This window comes from Stegostoma tigrinum, chromosome 45, assembly GCF_030684315.1.
Source record: "Stegostoma tigrinum isolate sSteTig4 chromosome 45, sSteTig4.hap1, whole genome shotgun sequence".
Lineage (NCBI taxonomy): Eukaryota > Metazoa > Chordata > Chondrichthyes > Orectolobiformes > Stegostomatidae > Stegostoma > Stegostoma tigrinum.
This window is the reverse complement of record NC_081398.1, coordinates 3,801,499-3,827,384: the sequence shown is the minus strand read 5'-3', so window position 1 is coordinate 3,827,384 and position 25,886 is coordinate 3,801,499. Positions and strand designations below refer to the sequence as shown.

General features: G+C 44.8%; 2 protein-coding genes across 10 annotated transcripts in view; one reads left to right on the top strand and one right to left on the bottom strand.

Moving 5' to 3' along the window:
- Positions 1 to 1,136: 1,136 nt before the first annotated feature.
- Positions 1,137 to 4,715, bottom strand: LOC125448790 (transmembrane protein 217-like). 3 transcript variants are annotated; one of them, XM_048524329.2, is made up of 2 exons: positions 4,615 to 4,715; positions 1,137 to 2,174 (listed from the first exon to the last, which is right to left on the bottom strand). In XM_048524329.2, the coding sequence occupies exon 2, from the start codon at positions 2,084 to 2,086 to the stop codon at positions 1,505 to 1,507; it is 582 nt and encodes a 193-aa protein (XP_048380286.1). In that variant the 5' UTR covers positions 2,087 to 2,174; positions 4,615 to 4,715; the 3' UTR covers positions 1,137 to 1,504. The 3 variants fall into 3 exon arrangements, with proteins under 3 accessions (XP_048380286.1, XP_048380284.1, XP_048380285.1); XM_048524327.1 differs by having other exon boundaries at positions 4,544 to 4,697; XM_048524328.1 differs by having other exon boundaries at positions 4,553 to 4,697.
- Positions 4,716 to 4,866: 151 nt separating this feature from the next.
- wrap53 (WD repeat containing, antisense to TP53) overlaps positions 4,867 to 25,886 on the top strand; it is a 33,078-nt gene continuing 12,058 nt past the window's right edge. Inside the window, exons 1-7 of one of the 7 annotated variants that reach the window (XM_048524188.2) lie at positions 4,895 to 4,973; positions 16,503 to 16,592; positions 17,747 to 18,384; positions 19,946 to 20,044; positions 21,791 to 21,899; positions 23,765 to 23,853; positions 25,071 to 25,161. In XM_048524188.2, coding sequence (XP_048380145.1) covers positions 17,924 to 18,384; positions 19,946 to 20,044; positions 21,791 to 21,899; positions 23,765 to 23,853; positions 25,071 to 25,161 — 849 coding nt within the window. In that variant the 5' untranslated portion in view covers positions 4,895 to 4,973; positions 16,503 to 16,592; positions 17,747 to 17,923. The other 6 variants (XM_059642537.1, XM_048524187.2, XM_048524190.2 and 3 more) reach the window with 6 other exon arrangements.

Genomic DNA, 25,886 nt, shown 5'->3' with positions numbered 1-25,886 from the left:
TGGTAAAAGATCCAATGGCAACATGAGGACAAAAATTGCAGAACTATGGTGGGGGTGGTTGTTGGAAACAAGTGAGACAAAATGAGTTGTGCTCATGCAGCCAGGCGAGGGCAAAACAGGCCAAAAGGTTGTGCTGTAACTGTTTTATAATTCTATAACATTAATCTACATCAGCATGGTTTAGAGCAAGAGCAGATGTTTTGCTGAAAGATCAAAAAAAGTGGTCTGTGAGTTTTAAATTCATGTTGATCCTTATGGTTTGACGAGCCAAAGTTGGCACATGGCTTCACATCACATCTGAATTATAGCAGGATTTGGTGTGAACCTGAATAGTGTGAGGTCTCTGACTAATTTAATTTGATCCTGTCTTGACAGCAGACATATTTATCCACTGCCAATCACCCAGTCTCAGTAATTCACACCTCCCTATTCAATCTCTTTGTCGCATGTTTTCTCTACTCAGTCTTTAAAAGAGCCATCAAGTTAATTGCCCTTCCCTCCTCTTTCTTGGCATGATCCTGCAACTTTTCCCTTTAAGCGGTCACTGAATTCTCTTTTCAAAGCTGCTACTGAATTTACTTCTACTGCCCTTTCAGGCAGTGTGTTTCAGATCACCATAGCTTGCTGCACTAAAGGTAAAAATTATCTGCGCTCTGTTTCCATTCACAATTATCTCTATTCGATGTCCTGTGATTTCGTGCATCGCAAACAATTTTTCTACCCACATCCATGATTTCAAACACCTCTATTCAATATCTCCTGAACCTTCCCCGTTCTCAGGAGAACGAGACCAGCTTGTTCAGTCTTTCCACATCACAAACATCTTCTCTAAGGCCTTGAAATTGCTCATAAAGCGTGGTGCCTAGAATCAGACTGAATTAATATGCTTCATAAGTTCTTTGCTTTCCCACTCTATTACACTATTTATGACTCATTGATCTGAAATGCTGCTCTTATTATAATGGAAAATGTTATTGCACAGCAGTTACTCCTTTGCTGGTATTACCAACTGGGCAACCTAGGAGCTTATCCTCCATTTACAAACGAAACAGAACTAAACAAAATGTTAACTTTTTAATAAGAATTATTAATTGTAACAACTTAATTTTTAAAAAAGGGTTACAATTCGTCTTTAGAATCAACTGGAGTTATATACAAATGTTTCGATCAGTACAGTATTTTTAAAAAATCAAAAATATATTGTACCCTTATCGGTCTGGAGAGTGCTGTAAAATATACAATATACATCCATATTTACACGTATTTTAACATATTTAATAGGCATCCCAATAATCCACCATCGGTTAAAATCCTGGACATTTGTGGGTATTGCAGGTTTAACTTTGCTGTAAGGATGCCATTGTGTCAGCTTGCAACTGAAAGGAGCTGACCTGGCCTTCACTGTCTGTGGGACGACAGTCTGGAGGAAGCCCAGTATGGCTTGGAGAACGTTTCTTTGGTCGAAGAAGGAATGTCACCTGACACCACAAACTGTGGGGCATGATTACACACCCAGTTCCTTGACTTTTGCAAATTTGAGCTTTGGTGGAGTCTTCCTCTTGGTTTTCATGGGATCATCAGTGTTCCTGATGGTTTTGTACAATTCGATTGCATGTGAAGTCACAAAAATCATCCAGAAAATGTGCGAAAGCAGACGTGTGATGAGCCCAAACCATTCCAACACACGCACACTGCTTGGGAACCAATTTTGATCAGGCAGTGACAAACTCAGGAGGCTAATCTGTAAAATCTCATATAAGAATATCCAAATGATGTAGCCTGCCACTCCCCAGAACACCTCCTTCCAGATAGATACGAAAAAGAGAATAATTGCGATCAGAGTGAGACAGACAAAGATAATTGATATGATGCTGTATATTTGAAGTCGGGAAATTTGATTCACGGAGCTAGGAATAACCTGAGGCCTCAAGTAACGAAAATGCCCCGCTTCAAAAATGAGCTGCATGATGGATACCATCAACATGAACAGTCCAGCCACAATACTTCCTTCTTTGGCGTTCAACCCACACAAATTTCCAGATTTCAGTTTTCTCAATCTGTTGCGCAAGCTACGAATGTTCAGCATTTCGTTTCTTGGTGCTGTACATCCTTCTGAAAGTTGAGGGGCTTCTTTTTTTCAGCAAATTGGATCGTGAGGCAAGATAAACAGTTCACTGAAACAAATTTTACAACAAACATTGGTACAGTTGATTCCTCTTTCCTAATTTCTCCAGATCTAGAACAAGTCCAATCTGGTGCAAACTCTGTAAAACTCCTCCTTTTAAATACTCCCTATAGGACAATGACATGTAGCTACCCCAAACTGACTCAATTTGCTATAAATAGTTGTTTACAATATTAGGATTCAACAAAGTTTGAACAGGCAGGCAATGGGCCTTCCACAATCAGCCACTTGGGCCATTGGTGGAACTTGGGGAGTAGGGGGCTCTTCTCCTTCCTCGAGACGATTGAGATGCGTTAGGAGAAACCTCTTTACCCAGTGAGTGGGGAAGATATGGAACTTGATCCCACAAAAGGGGAGTTCAGCCAAATAGGAAGTCAGAGGAGTACATGAAGGAGAACACAATAGAAGGGCATGTCTGTAGGATAAGACAAAAGAGGCCGTAATGGAGGATAAATCAGCAACACAAACCAATTGTGTTGAATGGGCTGGTTTGCCTTCTAATTATTCCTGAACTGAGGGGAAGCAATATTTAGGAGGAACAAACGTGATATAGCTTTCAGCTATGAAATGTGTCCTTTCAGAGACTTTTTTTTCCTGTTTTGCATACAGCCTACAGTGGCACAATGTATGTCTGCAACTCAATGCTTTAATAGTCAGACAATTCACAAACTGAAAAAAAATTGTGAAGGTCCAGCAAATCTAAAAAAAAAATTCTATCTCCCAAACTATGAATACTGAAGATATATCTGAAAGCTAATATTCCAGACATCCTCAGATGAATAAATAGAAACATAAATCCACAGATCCCACATTTTTCACAGGCCCAGTACACTAAAAGCAAGTTTCCAAACTCCTCCAAAAATCCTATCATCCTCCAAACTATTAATAACCCTGACATGATTTAAATTATGAAATCCAGATATCCTTGTAACTACTGTTGGACCAGACGTATCAAAAATATAATTCCATGCATCCTCCAAACTGTGAAGAGTCCAGGTATTCTCAAAATTCTTTCAAAACAATTATTCATTCTTGCACAACTCTGAAATTTGTATATAGACCAAAATTCTCTTAAATTTATAAGATCTCCAAAATTGATGAGAATCCAGATATCCCTCAAACTTGCAAAGATTCAAGTAGGATATAACAAGAACTGCAGATGCTGGAGTCAAAGTCAATACAGCGTGGAGCTGGAGGAACACAGCAGCTCAGGCAGCATCAGAGGAGGAGGAAAGTCAACATTCTGGATCATCAGGATTGATGAAGGGTCCTGAACCGAAACGTCAACTTTCCTGCTCCTCTGATGCTGCCTGACCTTCTGTGTTCCTCCAGCTCCACACTGTAAAAATTCAAATATCCCTCCCGTGACATCCCTCTGTGCCTGTAGCTAATTCAGGGCACAAGTCAGAAGTCCAAAGGAACACTCTCCAATTATCTGAAAAAGATGCAGCTCCAACAACCCTCAAAACTTCACACCATCCAGGTCAAATCAATCAATTTGATTAGCAACGCTCATAACACCTGTGTCAAACCATCATTATCCAACTACCATTGGTTCACCTGTGCCCAAACTACATTGGTCCATGTGTCCAAATTACCATTAGTCTACTTGTACCCAAGTCATCATTGGTCAAAATACCATTGGTCCACCTACGCACAAAGCATTTATTGGTCCATCTGTGACCCAAAGCCATTATTAATCTACCTGTTTCAAAAGCATCATTGGTCCAACTACCATTGGTCCACCCATGCCCTCAAATCATCACTGGTCCACTTATACCCCTAAACCACCATTGCCCATCTGTGCACCCAAACCCACTATTGGTCCAAATGGCATCAGTCCACAAATGCTCAACCACCATTGGCTGACCTGCACCCAAACCACCACTGGTTTACCTGTCCCAAAAGCACTATTGGTCCTTCTGTCCGCAACCACCATTGGTCCACCTGTACCCCCCAAACTACCACTGGCTCACACTTCCCAAAAGCACTATTTGTCTGACCAGTTGTGGTTACCTGAGCTCAAACACCATTGGTCTACCGGTCTCTAAAGCCCCATTAGTCTAACTTGCATTGGTCATTTTGCGCTCAACCATCAGTGGTCCACCTGTATCCCCAATTCACCATTGGCCCCTCTGTACCCCATATCCACCATTTGTCCATGTTTGTCCACAAGCCCCCAGCGGTCTATTTGTATCCCCAGACTGCTATTGGTTCATCTGCATCCCCAAAACATCATTGGTCCATTTGTATCCAAAACACCATTGGTACACCTGTATTCCAACAGCTATCGTTGGTCCACCCAAAGCACTATTGGCCCAACCACCATTTATCCACGTCCCCCATTTCCCCCTGTACCTGACCCACAATCGGTTCACCAGTTCCCCGGACCATCATCGGTCCGATGGTATCCAAGCCTCTCAGCGTACCAATTGCCGCCGGCCGCAAGACTCGCCGTTTATTTTTGGCCTCTTGAGCTCTTTGGGGCCTAGCGCCATTTTCAGTACTCACGTTCCCCCCCACCGGTTCGGTTGCCATGGCAGCGGCCCCGCCCCCGCCTCAGTGACGTGTTTTGAATTTCCCGCGCCGCTGCCCAACGGCCCCCATCCCACCGCGTCTGCTCGCACGTGATCTGGCCGCGCAGCCAACCGCCATCTCCCGGAGGACGGGCTGGTTGGTCGCCACTACGCCTGCGTGGCAGCCCTGATGCGGCTCAGAAACTGCTGGAGAGACTCAGCAGCGTCTGTGGATAGAGAGGGGGAAAAAAAACCCAGAATTAACGTTTCAGGTCCAGTGGCTTTTTCTTCAAAACTCATTGTAGCTTGGAAAGGGTTGATATATATGTTAGAGAAGGAGATCGGAGTGGAGGGACTGGGTCGTGATCAGCCTGGGAGGATCTATAGCTGCTAATGGGGACAATTAATGGCTGACAGTGGGATAGTTTGTGGTAGTAGGCTGTGTGATGACAAGGCCTGGTGTGGTTTCGGGTTAGGGGAAGGTGCAAGATGCTCAGGTCTTAAGGGCAGAACCTTTAAGAGTACTACTAGGCAGTGGGATCTGGGTGTATAGGTATACAGGTCACTGAAAGTGGCAACGTGGGTGGAAAAGGTAGTCAGCAAAGCACGCTTGCCTTCTCTAGCTGGGGCATTGAGTTTAAAAATTTGCCGGTAGTGGTGCAGCTTTATAGAACCTTAAGTTTGGCTGCTTTTGGAACGTTGTTGCTTGGCCTGCTGTGTTCATCCAGCTTCACACTCTGTTATTTTGGAATATTGCGTTCAGTTTTGGTTGCCACACTAACAGAAGGATGTGGTGACTTTGGAGAAGCTACAGAAAGATTTACCAGCATGTTGCCTGGCATGGTGGGCCTGAGCTATGAGAAGAGGTTGGAGAAACTTGGGTCTTTTGCACTGGAATGTCGGTGGTTGAGGGGAAACCTGATAGAAGTCTAGGCCTGAAATGTCAGCCTTTGTTCCCCTGAGATGCTGCTTGGCCTGCTGTATTCATCCAGCTTCACACTTTGTTATCTTGGATTCTCCAGCATCTGCACTTCCCATTATCTCTAGAGGTCTACAAGATTGTGAAGGGCATGGACAGACTGGACAGTCATAAGCCATTTCCCAAGGTGGATGAGTCAGTTACCTGGGGCCAGGGGTTGAAGGTGCGAGGGGCAAGGTTTAAAGGTGATTTACGAGGCATTTTTTTTTACAGTGTGCCTGGAACTCTGCTGGGGGTGATAGTGAAAGAAGAAACTATAGTGACTCTTAAAGGGTGTCTTTACAAATATATGAATAGGATAGAGGGATAAGGTCTCTGGAAGGATAGGGGGTTTTAGTTGTGACGGGCAGCATGTCGGTGCAGACTTGGAGGGCCGAAGGACCTGTTCCTGTACTGTAATTTTCTTTGTTCTAAAATTATTGAACTTGATTTGAATGTTGGAGTAGGCATGTCTTGCTGCAGTTATATAGGACCTAAGTGAGGCCACACCTTGAGAATTATGAGCAGTTTTGGTCTGATGAAGGATGCTTTTGCTGTTGAGGAAGTCCGGCGAAGGTTCACCAGACTGATTCTCGGAATGGAGGCATTAATGAATGAAGAAAGACTGGATTGACAGGGCTTGCACTTGCTGGAATTTAGAAGAATGAAGGTTGGGGGAGGAGGTGTTCCCAAAGAAACACAAAATTGTGATGGAATTCGACAGGCTGGATGCAGGAAGAATGTTCGTGATGTTGAAGTCCAGAACTAGGGGGTCACAGCCTAAGAATAAAGGCAGAAATCGCACAACACCAGGTTATAGTTCAACAGGTTTATTTGAAGTCACAAGCTTTCAGAGTCCACCCCCTTCGCCAGATGAAGACGACAGGAAGTTTAGGGTCATTTGTTGCAGACAGACTCGAGCTATGTGCCCATGGATCCAATATTTTCCTTGTAGAAGGTTAACAGTTAGCACTTTATTTTAGGTGATCCCAGCCTCTTTCCCTCTACATAAACCTTGCCATAAACTCTCATTTTTTTTTGGTTAAAATTCAATTTTGTCTTTTGTGCTGCAATGTAAGGTAGTCACTAGGAAATCCAATGGGGAACTTGGGAGAAACATTTTTACCCAGAGAGTGGTAAAACTATGCAACTCTGTCCCAAAGGGAGTAAATTTTGCAAGTCTGGTAGTATTAGTGGGGAGAGAAACAGTTAATGTCTTGAGTCCTGTGACTTTTCTTTGAAATATGTTATGTATTTTATGGGTTATTGGACTTCTTTGAGAGTGACCATAAAATAGTAGGGTAATTAGTTTGTAATTTGGTCCATCAAGCCTGCTCTGCCATACATTAAAGTTTTGATTTGACTTTATCCCTTGTCCCCTTTTCCCTCCCCATCCCCAAATAACCTGAATTCCAATTGTGAAGTCAAAGACCATAGAAACAGACCCTTCAGTCCAACCAGTCTGTGCAGACTATAATCCCAAACTAAACTAGTCCCACCTGCCTGCCTTGGTCTATATCCTTCCAAACCCTTTCTTTTTAATGTACTAATCGAAATGTCTTTTGAATGATGTAACTGTACCTGCATCAACCACTTCCTCTGAAATTCATTCCACATATGAGCCACACTGTATATATTTTTTTAATAAAGCTGCCTTTTGCATCCTTTTAAATATTTCCCCTGTTGCCTTCAACATATGAAATCTCCCAAAATAGGGAAAAGACACCTGCAATTCACCTTAACTATACCCCTCAAGATGTGTAGAAAACGTTATGATCATGTGCCTTCATTATTTCACCAAAACATACCTCTGAACCTGCAAAGAGACATTAGTTAAGGCTTTGAGGTTTCACATTCCACAATAGAAACAGCACATCAAACAAATAATCCCTTAAAAGGAAATAAAAACAGATCTTGTTGGAAAAGCTGAGCAAGTCTGGCAGAATGGATGGAGAGAAATCAGAGTTAGTGTTTCAGCTCCTTAGACCCTTCCTCAGAACATAAAAAGGCCTGGGATGGATGTGAGGAGACTTGTACTTTCTGAATTGAATCTGGGGATGCAGAGTTTGCATCCATGACCACAGAGGGTGCTGTGATTTGGCTGCTCAGGCATCCATATAACTAGACCCCAACAGAGTTCAGTTAAATTGGCAAGAAAACTCCATACAATGCAACATAAAACACTCATTTTGAAACAATTGCAGCCTTGCATCCAGGTCTGAGTTCATACTTTGGGAAACATGGAGGCATTAGAGGAAGTGCAGGAAAGGTTTACTGAGAACAGTTCCTGGGATGAGAACTTCAGACATATGGTTAGATTGGAGAATGCAGAATAAGGTCTATTGAGTCTGCACTGATCTTCTGAAGAGCATCCTACCAGATCCTATCCCCATGTGCGGTTATTATCCACCTAGCCTACACATAATTGGACATTAAAGGGCGATTTAGAATGGTCTGTCCACCTAACCTGCACAGCTTTTGGACTGTAGGAGAAAACCAATGTAGACAGTTGCTTGAGGGTGGAATTGAACCCAGATCCCCATCACTGTGAGGCAGCAGTGCTCACCACTGAGCCACCATGTACTTGGAGTTTTTTTTTGGAGAAAAGTGGGTCTAGAGGAGATTGGATAAGGAGTTCTTGGCAGAATCGATAGAGAAAGACTGTACCTACTGATGGAAGAATTGAGAATGAGAGGTCAAAAATTTAAGATAATTAATCAAGGAAGTAATGGAGACATGATAAATATTTTTCATGAAGTAAGTTTAGGATCTGGAATAAATAGCCTCAAGGTATGGTAGTGGAAAGTTCGTTTGGGACATTCAAAAGAAAATTGTCACCTGAAAAGGAAGAACATGCAGGCATATTCTGCCTATGCTGTAACAATTTTATCGTCCAGAGTCTTGGTGAGTGAGGGGTTGATGCGGTAGGTGTAAGAACTGAAGCATTTGTGTTTCAATTACGGAGCAGAATCTGTGTGCATTAACGAATCTACTCTTCATGTTTGTTGAAACCTAAAGACTGCCATCCCTTCCATCCACCTTGCTCATTTTATTGATTAACCACAGTGTAGTTTTTAGGCCATGGTTTCCTTTTTGTTAATAATGTTTACCAACTGAAAACTCACCTGATGACATTTTGGCCCAGAACACGTTAGTTCATCCCAGAAACATAAATACAGAAATTAGGAGCAAATTACTGCAGATGCTGGAACCTGTACTGAAAATAACAAAGGCTGAAGATCATGGCAGGTCAGACAACATCCATGGAGAGAGATCAAGCTAATGTTTCGAGTTGAGATGATTTGAAATGTTCGCTTGATCTCTCTCCATGGATGCTGTCTGACCTGCCGTGATCTTGGCATTTGTTGTCCTCAGTAAAAACAGAAATTGTTGGAGAAACTCAGCAGGTTTGGCAACATCCATGGAGCAAAAAGAATTAATGCGTTGAGTCCAGTGACCCATCTTCAGAGTTTTGTTTTTTTTAACTGAATGTTTTTGTTTGTTTTCAGTCTCTGCAGTTCGTTGTTTTGCTTTGGCTCATTCCAGGAATTTCCTGGAAAACTGGGACTTGGTCACCCTTGTTTAGTAGTTGAATACCAAAAGTTCCGAAGTGTATTTTGAGTTTCTCTGTCAGTTGTTTATTCCTACATTCCAGGTAGGCAGTGGCCTAGTCGAATCATCATAAAGTGTTAATCCACAGACCCAGGTAATGTTCAGGGGACCTGCCACAGCAGATAGGTAGAATTTGAATTCAATAATAATCTAGAATTAACAATCTAATGATGACCCTGAAACCATTGCTGATTGTCAGGAAAGCCCCTTCTGGTTCACTAATGCCCTTTAGGGAAGGAAACTGCCATCCTTACCTTATCTGGCCTACATGGGACTCCAGACCCACAGCAATGTGGTTGACTCTGAACTGCCCTCTAGGCAATTAGGGATGGGCAATAAATGCTGGTCTAGCCAGCGATGCCCACATTCTGTGAATTAATCAAAAAGCATTCTCCAGCCTCTGCTTGTAATGGATCCATATTTGCTTTCTGACTCTCTGTACAAGCTTTTCGAAGAATTTACAGTCTGTTTTTGTGGTTCTTGCCAGTTTCCTGATTTATTCTAATTTCTCTTTCTTATCCTTTTCCTTGGTACTCTTTTATAGATTTGTGAAATGCTCCCAACCCTCAGGTTTACCTTCTTTTGTCCATTTTACAGGAATTTTCTTTTAATGCGAATAAATCCTTGATTTCTTTTGCTAGCCACTTGTTAACACATCCTTTTTGGGTTTTTATGCATTAAGCATGGAATGCGTTGTGAGAGCATGGAATGCGTTGCCAGCAGCAGTTGTGGAAGCCAGGTCCTTGGGGTCATTTAAGAGACTGCTGGACATGCATATGGTCACAGAAATTTGAGGGTGCATACATGAGGATCAATGGTCGGCACAACATTGTGGGCTGAAGGGCCTGTTCTGTGCTGTACTGTTCTATGTTCTATGTTCTAAATGGTGCATCAAAATTAAATTCCAGCGATTTGGCAACTTGTTTTGGGGTTCCAAATTGTCGGAAGGAGGTTGTGGTCATAATTGCAAATTTGTACATTGCAAATTTGCAGCAATACTATCTTGTTTTAGAAACATAAATACAAAGATTTCTTTCGGTCAAGCAGTGACTAAAAGGAAATTTAACAAGATCATTCAAAATTCTGAGGAGTTGGCTTACAGAAAATAGAGTGATTAAAGATCTTCAGTGATAATGGGAACAGCAGATGCTGGAGAATCCAAGGTAACAAAGTGTGGAGCTGGATGAACACAGCAGGCCAAGCAGCGTCTCAGGAGCACAAAAGCTGACGTTTTGGGCCTGGATTAAATAGCTTGTTTGGCACTTTGCCAATCTCTCATGCATTGTCTTATGACCAATCCGGATTGCAATCACCTCCACTTCCTTTTTTTTTTAAAATGTCGTTCTGTGAAATAATTTGGCACAGAAGCAGAAAGTGTTGGAGAAACTCAGCAAGCCAAGTAGAGAGGAAAAATAGAGATATTTCAGGTGCTGCCAAACCTGCTGAGCTTCTCTAGTACTCTATATTTTTGTTTCAGATTTCCAGCAACTGCAGTTCTTTGTTTTTTATTTAAGCACCATAGTACCTTGTATTACATTAACAGTGTCATATAAATACACTGCATCTTCTTGGACAGTCCCTCTAGATTAAGGATGATTTACTTTATTGCTAGATCTGGATTTTGAGATGATTGAGTCCCATGTGTGATCCACAGACTCAGCCACACGTAGGGTAGTCAGAGCTCAATGGGTTGTTTAAATAATTGCATGTTTTCCTCAACACCTTGACTTTGTCTGCCAGCTCCTGACAAAGTTTTCTGTTGTAATCAGTGTTTTTTGGAAGGAGTTTTCTGTATTTTGGTCAGTTTCAAGCCAAATACTCCCATGTTGGTGGATATTTTTGAATCTCCTCAGGATTTGAGGACAACCTAAAGTGTTGTCCTCCTGGGAGCTTCCTGCCATGACCACATTGTAAGTCGAGAAGCTTATTAGATAATCTGTGTGTAAATATATGTTCATCGACACATGTAAATATCACATCCCAATGAACACGTTCACTTCTAACAAAAGAAATTGTGCTATGATAAGATACAAGACCACACACCGGCTTTGGAACAAGTAGAAGGCTCTTTATATTCAATCAGAGCCTCGCCACTTTGTAATATCTTCCAGCCTCACCGCCTTCGAAGGCCAATGTGCTCCTTGATTTTTATTGCCGCACCATCATCAGCCTTCTCTTAAGCTGATGAAGGAGGAGTTTTGAGAGATAAATTCCACAATCCGTTCCTAGAACCTCTCAACTTTTCTCTCACTCTCCTCTTCCCTCTTGAAGACTTGTCCTAAAAATCTATCTCCTTCACCAAACTTTTAACATAGTATGGTAACGCAGTGTGGAGCTAGTGGAACACAGCAGGCCAGGCAGCATCAGAGGTGCAGGAAGGATGGAGTTTTGGATCAGGACACTTCTTAAGAAATTGGAAGGGGGAAGGGAGCTCAGAAAATAAATAGAGAGGATGGGTAGGGCTGGGCAAGGTAGGTGGGATGGCGATAGGTGAGTGCAGGTAGACAGTGGTGGGGATTAGTCAGTGAGGTGGGAGGGGGCAGATAGGCGGGAGAGAAGATGGACAGGTTGTGTCAGGTCAAGGAGGCAGGGATGAGGCCCAGGGGTGGAGAGATTTTGAAACCGGTAAAATCCACGTTTAGGCTATCGGGCTGTAGGCTCCCGAGGTGGAATATGAGGCGCTGCTCCTCCAGTTTGTGGGTGCTGTTGTTGTGACAATGGCGGAGGTTCAGGGTGGACATGTCACCCAGGCAGTGGGAGGGGAGAGTTAAAATGTTTTGCGACTGGAAGGTGTTGTCCTTTATTGTGAACAGAGCTAGATGTTCTACAAAACAGTGTCTGGAATGGACGTGAGGGGGGAGGCGTAGGCGCAGGTGTAGCACTTTCTGTGGTTGCAGTGAAAGATGCCGGGTGTGGTTAGTGGGAAGTATGGAGCAGATGAGGGAGACATAGTGGTCCCTATGAAAGGCAGATGGGAGTGGGGAGGGAAATATGTCTTTGGTTGTGGGGTTGGATTGCAGGTGGTGGAAGTGGCAGCGAATGATATGTTGGATGTGGAGGTTGGTGGGATGATATGTGAGGACATGGGGGATTCTATCTTTATTTTTGTTGAGGGGAGGGGATGTGAGGACAGAATTGCAAGATGTGTGCTATTGTTGTGGTCCTTGAAATAGGTGGACACCTGGGATGTGCAAGAGGGGAACACCTGATCTTGGGAGCAGATGCAGTGGAGGCGGAAAAATTGGGAGTAGGGGATCGCATTCTTGCCAGCAGGTAGGTGAGAGGAGGTGTCGGCTAGGTAGCTGTGGGAGTGAGTGGGCTTGAAATAGATGTCGGCTTTGAGGCAGTCACCAGAGATGGAGACAGGTCCTGGAAGGAGAGGGAGGTATTGGAGATAGTTCAGGTGAATTTGAGGTAGTGGTGAAAGTTGTAAAGTTGATGGCTCCTCATGGGAGCACGAGACAGTCAGTCATTAATGTAGAAGAAGGAGAGGTGGGGGATGGTGCCAATGTAGCTGTGGAAGAGGGACTTTTCCACATATCCTATGAAGAGGCAGGCAAAGTTCAGGCCCGTCCGGGTGCCCATCGCCACCCGCTTAGTCTGTAGGATGTCAAAAGTATCCTATTTTGTTTGGTTGAAAGTGCCTGGAGGGAGCAGAGTGGGGATAATTCTGGCCCCAAAGGCGCTATGGAAATGCAGGTTCCTGAAGTTGTTGTTTCACCCCACCCTTCCCCTCACCACTGACAAATGATATCACATCATCGGTGTAACAAAGCGTGGAGCTTGATGAACACAGCAAGCCAAGCAGTATCTTAGGAGCACAAAAGCTGACGTTTTGGGTCTAGACCCCTCATTCAGAAAAAGCCTAGGCCTGAAACGTCAGCTTTTGTTCTCCTAAGATGCTTGGCCTGCTGTGTTCATCCAGCCCCACACTTTGTTATCTCGGATTCTCCAGCATCTGCAGTTCCCATTATCTCTGATCACATCATTGGTGTGATCGGAATAACCCCCTGGGAACCAGGTGGAGAATTTTAGTTTATCTTTAGGGAAACCCCCTTTAGAAACCCCCTATAGCAGAAATGATCACCCCCTCCACCCTTCATTTAGGTCTGATGAAGAGTCATCTAGACTCGAGATGTTAGCTTGCTCTCTTTCCATGGATAATGGGAACTGCAGATGCTGGAGAATCCAAGATAACAAAATGTGAAGTTGGATGAGCACAGCAGGCCAGGCAGCATCTTAGGAGGACAAAAGCTGACATTTTGGGCCTAGACCCTTCATCAGAGAGGGGGATAGGGAGGGGGTTCTGAAATAAATAGGGAGACAGGGGGAAGCGGACCAAAGATGGATAGAGGAGAAGATAGGTGGAGAGGAGAGTATAGGTGGGCAGGTAGGGAGGGGATAGGTCAGTTGGGGGAGGATGGACAGGTCAAGGGGGCAGGATGAGGTTAGTGGGTAGGAAATGGAGGTGCGGCTTAAGGTGGGAGGAGGGGATAGGTGAGAGAAAGAACAGGTTAGGGTGGCGGGGACGAGCTGGGTTGGTTTTGGGATGCGGTTGGGGGAGGGGAGATTTTGAAGCTTGTGAAGTCCACATTGATACCATTGGGCTGCAGGGTTCCCAAGCGGAATATGAGTTGCTGTTCCTGCAACCTTCGGTTGGCATCATTATGGCACTCCAGGAGGCCCAGGATGGACATGTCATCTAAGGAATGGGAGGGGGGAGTTAAAATGGTTCGTAACTCACTTGTACCCATTGTGGCTACCTCTACATTGGGGAAACCAAACAGAGGCTTGGGGACCGCTTTGCAGAACACCTCCGCTCGGTTCGCAATAAACAACTGCACCTCCCAGTCGCGAACCATTTTAACTCCCCCTCGCATTCCTTAGATGACATGTCCATCATGGGTCTCCTGCAGTGCCACAATGATGCCACCCGAAGGTCGCAGGAACAGCAACTCATGTTCCGCTTGGGAACCCTGCACCCCAATGATATCAATGTGGACTTCACCAGCTTCAAAATCTCCCCTTCCCCTACTGCATCCCAAAACCAGCCCAGTTTGTCCCCGATAACAAAGTGTGGAGCTGGATGAGGTGGGAGGAAGAACAGGTTAGGGAGGGTCCTCTCCACCTATCTTCTTTACTCTCCATCTTCGGTCCGCCTCCCCCTCTCTCCCTATTTATTCCAGTTCCCTCACCCCATCCCCCTCTCTGATGAAGGGTCTAGGCCCGAAACGTCAGCTTTTGTGCTCCTGAGATGCTGCTTGGCCTGCTGTGTTCATTCAGCCTCACATTTTATTATCTTGGATTCTCCAGCTTCTGCTGTTCCCGTTATCACTCAACAGGTTTGTGCTGCCCTCGCTCACCACACGCAAACGGTATCGGAGTGTGAAAGGAGTGGCCCACCGGGAACCAGTCGGAAGTTTTTGCTTTTTAAATTGAAACTGAGAAAAGAAATTCTTGGTTTGGTGGTGTGGGGGGGCGGGGTCAGTCTTCTCTCGCGAGAGCAGCCTCCTTGACCTCACCAACATGGCGGCGGCCGCAGCGGTGACGGTGTGAAGCCGCAGCTGAGGGAGAAGGCGGCGTTGAAGGCCTCGGCTCCGGGGACTTACTGACTGACTGACCGATCCACCCGCCCCTTACCTGAACAGGCAGGTCACTAAGTCCCTCCCCGGGAATGACTGGCGGAGAGAGGGTGTTCCGCGCAGCTTTGGGCCTGGAAAACCACGTTTCCGAGCCCCCTGTCTCAGGCTTCAAGGAGACCCCCCCCAAAATAAAGCTGGAGTTTCAGAGCACTGCCCCTCTACAAATCTGCGGTTTCAAGGACCCCTGCAACCTTGAGCTTCAAGCCAACCCTCTCCTCCCCAATTATCTGGGGTTTCAAGGCCTCCCCCACCCCCCATTTGGGCTTCCGGGTGCAACCCCCTTTTCTGGGGTCTCTAGGATCCCTCAACCTTGGGCTTCAGGGCAACGCCCCCACATTATCTGCGGTTTCAAGGACCTCCCCATCTTGGGCTTCAGGTCAGCGCCACTGCGCCCCCTCCCCCAAAATTATCTGGCATTTCAAGCATCCGCAACCCCCATTCTTGGGCTTCTGGCCACCCTCTCCATTGTGTGGGGTTTCAAGGAGCCAACCCCTCAATCTTGGGCTTCAGGCAACCCCCCCCCCCCCCAATTATATGGGGTTTTTGGGTTCCTGCCACCATACTCTGGTGTCTCAAGACAACCCCCCAAAATTTGGCATTTCAAAAACCCTTCCCAAACCTGCCCCCAGCTCTCAGCCAGTTTGGAATTTGGTGCATTTTTATGAACAGCAGCTAGCCATTCATTAGGAGAATGGCTAGTTGGCATAAGAACAGGGAGGCTGATGTTTTGGGCCTAGACCCTTCTTCAGAAATCTGATTCTCCAGCATCTGCAGATCCTATTATCTCTGAAACACCTTGCTTGCATGTTGTTTTAGAACCCTTATCTGACAAACAATAATCAATTTCACAGTTTAAAATGACAAATTGTGCCCCACATCTCCTGAACTTTGTGAAAGAAAATTTGATTCTTCTACTCCGCCCGCATATGAAGATCCATTTTCCTAACTTCTGAATGGCTTTTGGATTGTGCAGATTTTGGAAACTAAAACTTTGGCTCTAATTTTTAAGTTACGTCCAATTGTCTTCAACACTCAAACAGTAGAAAGCTTTGCACCTTTCTGCTCTAATTCCTTTCAAAATCCCAAAAGTGCAATCAATTCACCCCTCAACCATGTACATTGCAGGAATTACAGTCAGTTTATATAATTGCTTTGCACAGTCTAATACCTAGAGCCATGATAGTGTTCTGGTGAATCTGTATGGTTTGTCCATTCTAACTGCTCTCTACATTCCAGATCACATCTAATCAGGGTTTTCATAGAAACCCTACAGTGTGGAAGCAGGTTCACCAAATTCCTCCAAAGAGCATCCCACCCAAAACCTTCTCCCTACCCTATCACCCTGCATTTACCATGGGCAGTCCATCTAACCTGGACGGGTCTCATAAAGGCTAACATTTCATTCGCCTTTCTGATTGCTTGCCTGGTGGAAAAAAACATTCATGATCTGCATCTAAGTTCCATTTCAAAAAAACATAAATCATCATCCTGAAGGCACCGGGGCTAACAGGAGAGCTATTTTAATGTGCTCCTCCATTACAAGTCCCTTGCCGTCATACTCAGTGACCCCATTCGTTGTTGTCCCACAGGCATTCATCTTGCTGTTGGAACGAACCTCGGGCTAATTCGCCCCCATTGTGACGTTGTGGGTCCTGCTCAAAGGCCTCTGTATACAAAGGGTGGGTGACACTGCCTTCATCTTTTGCAACACATTGATGGTTCGTATTGGGTGTTTATGTCCCAAAGTAGCCTCCTCCCACCTTTCCTGAGTTCTCCCTCTGGTTCCTTTGCCTGTTTCCTTGAGTTTCTGAGCTCTGATTACCAATCTTCCTGCTACTGGCTTAATTGTTTTCCTATTTCTTTCTAATGAAAACCGTTGTCATCATACTGCATTAAATCTCTCCTTTATTCAAAGGAGAACATCCGAGCTTCTCCATATGACAGAACTCTGTTATCCTTCCTTTAATTCTGTTAAATCTGCTGGCTATTTCACCTAATAATGGATCAAGATGCAAATGGATTCATGCTTCACCATTCTGTATGATCCTGTCTGACGATCTACCCCCAAAATCCACTTTTTGACTCACTCCTCATATCCCTAGACTTCCTGAGAGACTAAAAATCCACCTGTTTCAGCGTCAATAATGTTGAGAGAGGTCTAAAGACCCTCTCTAAGTGAAGAAATTTCTCCTCATCTCAATATTAAAAGTTCATAACACTCTTCCCCAAATATTGGATTGGTAGTTAATTTTAAATCTGATATAGATAAGTTTTTTGTTAAGCAAAAGGTATTAAGGAATATGGATCAAGGGCAAGGATATGGGCCAGAATCAGCCTTAATCTCATCAAATTGCAGAACAGGCTTTCGGGGCTGAATGACTGACTTCTGATCCAATAAATGATCAACGTGTTATTCTGAATCTGTGTCCCCTCGCTGCCCCCTCTCCACCCTGCGGTTTAGCTTCCCTGACCTGTCTACACTGTCAAACCCCTTCAGAACCCTCAATGCTTCAATGAAATCACCTCTTATTCTTCTAAGCTCCAGAGAACATAGTCAGTGACACGATTTAAAGATTAAGGGCTGTCTAATTGGGAAGGCAGGTAGATGGTGTGAAGAAGCACCATTCTGGGGCAAGGCAGAAATTATGAATGATCCCTGTCCTTGCCAAGAAACGTGCATCCCCCTCAGGATCAAGCTGGAGATGATGCATGTCTCAGTCAATCAGGCATTACTCCGACTTCGTGTTTATTCAATTGGGGTGAAGCAGTTTTGACCATTATCTGGTAAGCTATGCAAATGTGTTCTCTAATTCCGAACTTTCTGCTGTCTTAGGCTGCATTTGCATTGGTCGGATCCCATTCCCACAACACCATCGGCTGTTGTGATGAATACAGCGCTCAGTCGCGAGGCCTCGACAGTGTGCCAGCATCCAGCTGCCAGACGCCGAACGAAAAACTTCAAAAAACACTACCCTTGTAGCACTGAAGGCATCTGACTGTTGTGGGAGCCATGGCGACAGACTGTGTAGCAGAGCCTGGCATGGAAGCAGCCCAAGTCAGTGAAAGTGCACTCGATCCCCTGGCTAGTCAACTGGGGCCAGCAGAGCAGGCCAGTGACTCCAAGAGGCAAGGTGAAGGAGACAGCGAGCCCCTGGCAAAGGTTGCCCGGCTCGGAATCGGCGATTTACCACCACCTCCAGCTGCCAACTCAGCAAAGAGTCTGGAAGGGAGCAGCATCCTGCCAACTTCTGACCCCCCCGTAGCCTCTGACCTCCCCGTGACCTCTAATCTGGGCAGCCCTTCGGGCGACACAGGCTCACAGTTGGCCAAAATGGAAGAGAAGATGGGTGGAGGCCAGGAATCGGAATGTCTTCCTGATCACCTGGAGCCAGAGGCAAATGGAAAAAGTGAAACGGAGACCGAGCAAGCAAGTGAGAGCTGGGCAGAGCAGTGCATGGAAGATGTTTATTAGTACGTAACTCTCCATTTCTATTGCACAATTCCAAATGTGTTGGGAGGCCTCTCAGTAATAGCCTATTTTATGGTTGAAATGGTTTGTCCAGGAAATGCAAGAACGCAATTTAAAAAAAAGACCAGGAGTAGGCCATGCAGCCCTGCCTATGCATTCAGTACAGTTGTTGCCAATGATCTATCTTCCAATTTCCTGCCTGATTCCCTGAGACAGTGAAAATCTATCAATTCCAGTCTTAAGTATATTCAGTGATGGAACAACCACAACCTTCTGGAGGAGAGAATTCGAAAGGTGCACCATACTCTGCAGATGTTTCTCCTCATCTCCATCCTAAATGATTATCCTCTTACCCACACTCTGTGTCTGTTAGCTTTTAGATTCCTCGACAAGCAGAAATGATCTTTTAGCGTATACCCAGTTAAATCCCTTTAAAACCTTGTAGATCTCAATGAAATCACTTCTTGTTTTTCCACACTGCAGAGAATGTTGGCTGCTCATCATAAAACAGCCCCTGCATCTGAGGGACCAATTATTGTTTGGAGCTCAGTGCAAGAGACTGAATATTGCCTGGGGTTATAAATTTCGATTCTCTTGCCGCCTTCTTGAAGGACTTCACTTTTGTTCCAAGAATGTGTGTGTTGCTGGCAAAGCTAACATTGTTGCCCATCTCTAAGTGCCCTGAAGGTGATGGTGAACTACAGCCTTGAGCTAAGATAACAAAATGTGGAGCTGGATGAACACAGCAGGCCAAGCAGCATCTTCGGAGCACAAAAGCTGACGTTTCATGCCTAGACCCTTTTCTGCTGAAGGGTCAAGGCCCGAAACGTCAGCTTTTGTGCTCCTAAGATGCTGCTTGACCTGCTGTGTTCATCCAGCTCAACACTTTGTTATCTCGGATTCTCCAGCATCTGCAGTTCCCATTATCTCTGATCATAATTACAGCCTTGAACTATATTTCTTTGGCCCCTCTCATGCCCTTGTTTCACGGGTAATCTGAAGTGTAGACCCTGTTGCAATGTAAGAAATACTGTAACCATAAACTATAACTTGTGCACAAGTTCACACAAACAGCAATTTGATAACAGCCAGGCAATCTGCTCCGTTGTTGGCCAGGGACACTGGGGAGATTGTGACCTTCCATTGGACTGTCTATGTCTACCTGAAAGGGCAGACAGCGCCTTGGTTTGATGTCTCCTTTGAGCGACAGCAGCTCCTTTCACTGGCACAAATAGTGTCCGCCTGGATTTTTGTGCTCACACCTCCCTGATGGAAACCTGCAACTGACTCAGAGGGGAAAGCCTCAGCTGATGGCAATACTCCAGTACTACCGCAGTATTGCAGTGCTCTTTTCAGAGAACATTTTCGCTAAATACAGAATCCAGATTGGTACTGGCTGGTGTTTCCTTCACATGCAGGCACTCTCTCGACCCTGCCACCAAACTGCACTGACCTCCATGTGCTTACACTGGCCGGCGGGGATATTTTGCCCACAATGCCATTCTGACACACTGCTAATTATCCCGTGGTTCTAATGTGGCTGCTCTTTCTGCTGCTTTCCAGTCCGATCGGATACGATTTCACCCAAGCTCCTCAACTTCTCTCGGGTGCGTGGAAGGAGTATACGAGAACTGTGGAAAACTTCCTGAAGGGCTGTAAATGGTGAGTGCAGAAAAAGTCATGGAAATTTCTCAAATCAAAGGCCCCCAAAAAATTGACAAATCACAATCCTTTGTAAAGACGAAGGTGAGATTTTTCTGAACTGAAGGGGAGTTTTCCTGTAGCTTGTTTTGTTGTCAGCCAGTTCCCTGACCTATAACTTAGTGAGGTTTATAAAATCATGAGGGGCTTAGATAAGGTGAATAACAAGGGTCTTTTCCCTAGGGTGGAGGATTTCAAGACTACTGTTTTTAAGGTGAGAGAAATAGATTTAAAAAGGGCATGAGGGGCAACTTTTTTTTGCATGGATTGTGGATCATGTGTAGAATGAGCTGCCAGACAAAGTGGTGGATGAAGGTACAGTTACAATATTTTTTAAAAATTTGGATAAGTACTTGAATAGGAAAGGTTTGGAGGTCTTGGGCCAAATGGAAGCAAGTGGGACTAATTTGGTTTGGTCTGTTTCTGTGCTGTATGGCTCAAGAATTGTTTGCTTTTCTGTTCATATCCAGAATCTAGTACAGATTTTTATTCTCCTGCCTGGACTCGTCAACAGTGGTCAGCTAATTTGGGGCCTGCAGTTCAGCCGCAGTCATTGGCCAATTGATATTACCCTAGATTCCCTGTGGCTCGCTCCTTAATTGTGTCTTGTGAGGAAAGCTGTGTCTGCTGCTATCAGGTGCCCCTCCCTATAAGTTTCACAAGCCCTGTGACCCTCAGGGGATTCTGTCGTCCTCCACTCCAGTGACCTTTTGCACATTCCCCTGGCCCCAGTTGATCGGTTTGGCATTAGCAGTGAGAATTCTGCAGTGTGGCTGTATGCCGGAAGGATACTCCATTCTCCTCTGGCTTCCTGAGACACAAGGCACAGTAAAACACCAGTTAGCCTCTTGGGGCTGTTCTGCCAACCAGTGAGATCATGCTGACATGTGACCAAACTCCATGTTACCCACTTTTGACCCCATATCTTTTAATATCAGTGCCTTTGGTTAACAAAAATCTGTCAGTCTCAGATTTAAAATTGCCAATGGATCCAGCACTGGTTGCTGTTTGCGGACGAGAGTTCCAAACATCATAGAACATAGAACATTACAGTACAGTACAGGCCCTTCAGCCCTCAATGTTGTGCTGACCTGTCACACCGATCTGAAGCCCATCTAACCTACACTATTCCATGTACATCCATATGCTTATCCAATGACGACTTAAATGTACCCAAAGTTGGCGAAGCTACTACCGTTGCAGGCAAAGCGTTCCTTTCCCTTACTACTCTCTGAGTAAAGAAACCACCTCTGACATCTGTCCTATATCTTTCACCCCTCAATTTAAAGCTATGCCCCCTCATGCTCACCGTCACCATCCTAGAGTTGCTCTTTGTGTGTTGAAGTTCACTCCTGAAAGGGGTAGTGCTAATTTTTCAACTTTGCTGTCTAACCCCAAACTCCCCAACCTGCAGAAGTAGTTTCTCCCTGTCTGCCTTATCACAAAACGTAGATCGGGTCAACTCTTAATCCTCAAAAAATTAAAAACATTCCATTGGTGCTTTTCAGAATAGTTGATGGCATTACACAGCAATGAAGTATGTTTTGAAGTATGGTACTGTAGTTTGTGAAGCAGATTGATTTTTGTGTTCCTTCAGTTAAATAAGCTTGTCTGAGTGGCTTGTTTCCCAACTTTGCTCTGCTGTGAATTGCATCAAGTGCAAGCATTTTCTCTTTTACTGTTTTACTATTGTGCGTTTTATCGCAGGGCCCCGGATGGTTCTTGCATTCTGACCAACAGTGCTGACAATACGCTGCGGATCTTTAATCTCCCCTCTGACCTCTATACCGGGGAGTTGGATGACCTGCCAGAGATGGTATCTGTTTCTTTCACACTCTTGCACTGTTCTCGTCCTTCACAGTAAGAGAGATAAAAGTAAGACAAAATGAGATCTCAAATTTCTTGCCCTCCTGAAGCGTAACCACTTTCTGCCAGAGTGGGGTTTAATTCTAGCCTTCAGTGCATCTTTATCCCCAAGTTATTTGACCAAGGTGAATGTCACAAGCCGGACAAATTCTGATGTCCTTCTCCGCTCCTTTTTCGAACTTGTTTATGATGGGTGCATTCATGCCAGCTCCAAACTGTGGACATTATCTTGGGCCACAGTAGAAGAGGTCCCGTCATCTTAATAGGAGATTGTCACTGCATGTTAATGAGAGGTGGACCTTGGTTGGGATTCCCAGCACAGCCCATAGTATAGGAGCATTGAGAGATGATTCCCATTCAAGATATGTAGTGCATATGGAAGTTGCTAGGTACTGCATGGTGCACTTCAGTATTAAAGATGCCAAACTAGGCTGATTTCTTGTTTGATATGTTTAAAATATTTCCAAAGGCTTGGCTAAGAGAGCTGAGAGTCTTGAACTGGAAAGGGGGAGGACATTAGAGGCTGTAATTTCACATTGAGCCGAGGAGAAAGTGGTGTTGAGAGAGATGATCAGCCATGATCATACTGACTAGCAAAGCAGATTCAAGAGGCCATATTCCTGCTCCTGCTCATCTTTTACACAAATGAAAATACATGGCAGCTTTCCCTGAAAACCATTTTCTTCATTGATTTTTTTACTGGAATGTCAGCATCTTTGGCTAGTTCAGCATTTACTGCCCACCCCGATCACTATTTGAGAAAGTCAGCAGTCACGTAGCACAAGGCTATAGTCCAGCAGGCTTATTTGAAATCATAAGCTTTCAGAGTGCAGCCCCTTTGTTCGGTGAAGAGCTGCTTTGAACTGCTCCACTCCTTGGGCTGTAGCTATGTGCACAGTACAATCAGGGTAGGGGGCTTCAACAAGAGTGAAGGAATGGGAATAGTGGTTCCAAGTCAGGTTGGTGTGTGGGTTGGAGGGATACTGGCAGCTGGGGGTAGTCATTCCAGTTCATCTGCTGCCCTTGTCCTTTTAGATGGTTAATGTCATAGTTTTGGAAGAGGTGCTAGAAGAAGGGTTGACAAGTTGCTGCAGTGCATCTTGTGGATGGAACACACCGTTGCTACTGAGTGTCACAGGTGGAGGATGTGAATATTGAAGTGGGTAGATGTGCTGCCAATCAACTGGGTCAGATGGTGTCAAGTTTCTCGACTGTTGTTGGCACTGCATCCATCCAGGTTGGCAGGCACTATGCCATCACACTCCTATCACCTGCCTTGTAGGCAGTGGAAAGATTTTGTAGAGTCAGGAGGGAGTTAGTCACTGTAGAATTCCCATCTTATGACATTTTATGGCCACAATATTCATACAGCTAGTCTAGTTACATACATGCTCAGTGGTAATCCTTTCTATGACTTTCTGTTCTGTTAAGGTGCTCTTTAATACCTGTCTCTTCTACCAAATGTTTTGTAGTCTGTTGTAAAATCTGCATACATAGTTAGATGTCAACGCTAGCTTGGTGACATTCCTGTGAAACACTGTAGGACACTTCAGAACATTCAAAGGAGTTATGAAAATGTACCTTCTGATCCACTGTACCAGAAAGAATATTCTGATTAGTCCCATTCTCTCCCCACCTTCAGTAGCCTTGCAACATTTTTTGTTTAACGTATTGACCCAGTTCCCTTTTTCAGAGCTTTGTTAAATCAGGCTTCCACTGTGCATTCCAGACCTCAAACAATTTTTAAAAATTAAGCTCTCATCTCCCTTTTGGTTCTTTTGCCATTGATCTTACCTGTTGTGGTTGAATTTGCAGAGTGCCGTCTTGCGTATGTCTGAGGGAGATACCATATACGATTATTGCTGGTACCCAATCATGTCATCAATGGCTCCCGAGACCTGTTTGTAAGTGCTGGTTGCTTTGAAGTGTACTGTATATTTGATGTTTGGATTTAAGAGTCCCTCACCCCAGCACAAACTACACCCTCTCCCCACTGTACTTAAGCCACTAGCAACATCGCAGGAGCAAGCAGCTTTAACACAAGCAATTTCATTAGGTCATAGTTAGACGGGCAGCAGATTTGTGTTCCTCTTATTTGATAGAATGTCACACTCACAAAGGGCCACACGTCACTAAATCAAGTGTGCAATGAGAAACATTATTTAATCTGCAAATTTGTGGCAGTCGGCCCATTGTGCCTGTGCTGGCTCTTTGAAAGAGCTGCCCAATTCCTCTCAGCCCTGGAGATTTTTACATTGCACATAGCTGTCATGTTCTATTTCCGATCGAATCGTCTTGTTGCATAAACAAAGCATCTCATCTGCTGCCAGAAATTAGTCCAAGCTGCACAGCAGCGCTCACTGATTCGGGGCTCAATCCAGTTTTTGACCCCAACTGGCAGCCTTAGCGCTCGGCTGGGGCAGCTCAGTTTAGATGGAAATAGATTCTCCTTTTTTAGTCGAATGACGGAAAACCAAAGGAGACAGATTTAGGGGGAGAGCATCAAACGATATGTAATGCACTGGCAAAATTCGTCTTCAAAGAGAAATTGGACAAATAATTGGAGGATTAAGGCAAGAGGAGAGAGATTTAAAAAATGGCATTGGAGCAGCGTTTTTACACGGAGAATGGTTAGTGTGTGAAATGAACTGCTAGAGGAAGAGGTGGATGCAGGAACATTTACAGAATTTAAATGACATTTGGACAGATACGTGAATAGGAAAGGTTTAGAAGGATATGGGCCAAATGCAGGCAAGTGGGACTAGTTTAGTTTGGGAAGCTTGTCAGTGTGGATGGGTTGGACTGAAGGGCCTGTTTCCATGATGTATGACACTATGATTGCTTTTGGATGGAGGGTCTGAATGATGGCCTCCTGGGCTGTGCTGTTCATTGTGTGATATTGACTGAGTTGTTTTATATATTTCCAGATTCCTCATGTAATGGATGTCTTGTTGGTTGTCTTTGTGCAAAAGCATTGCTTTTTACACACATATGCTTCACCTCATGCCTGTTTAGTTTGTCAGCCAGTTTCTTTGTAGTTCGTGCGACTGCTAAAGTGTGAGGCAAGCCAGTGGTCAGGGCATAGTTTCTGAACTCTATGCTGTTGCCCTTCCTTTCACAGTCTGGCCAGCAGCAGCCGTGACAACCCGATTCACATCTGGGATGCCTTCTACGGGGACCTGCGGGCCACGTTCCGGCCATACAATCACCTGGTAAGTCCAGGCGGGTTTAACCTCAGTTCATTCCCACTACCCACGTACGTCCAGCAGCTTTAACAGGTGGAATCCTCGGACATGGAGCAATGTTTGCATTTTGTGTGCGTGCATGCATGCGTGTGTGTGTGTGTGTGTGTGTGTGTGTGTGTGTGAGAGAGAGAGAGAGAGATGGGGTTAGGGCTGTTGGTGAGTTACTGTGTAATTCTGTGCAAGGGTTGAAGTTCAGGGGTTGGGGAATCAGCCTAGATTATTGCTGGTGTCCAGCTGCTGACTGACTGTGCTCTGCAGGGCGCATTCTTGTGTGGTTCCTCATGTAATGGGACAGCTAATATTTACAAGATAAAAACCAAAAGAACTGCGGATGTTGTAGATACTAGCACAAAAACAGAAGTTGCTGGAAATGCTCAGCAGGCCGGGCAGCATCTGTGGAGAGAAATCAGAGTTAATGTTTCAGGTCAATTGACACTTGCTCAGAAACCGTTTTTATTTAGTATTTAACTCACTGTCACATCTCTTCCAGGCATGCCAGTTCTGAGGATGGGTTACTCAACCTAAGATGTTAACTCTGACTTCTCTCCACAGATGCTCCTAGACCTACAGATGTTTGCCAGCAATTTCTGATTTTGTGCTAGTATTAACAGTTGGTTGATTAAAGAGAGAATGGCCTCTGGGGGCATGTGAGAGGTGGGGTGCAGTCAAGGGTAAGGGACTGTCACCTTCTG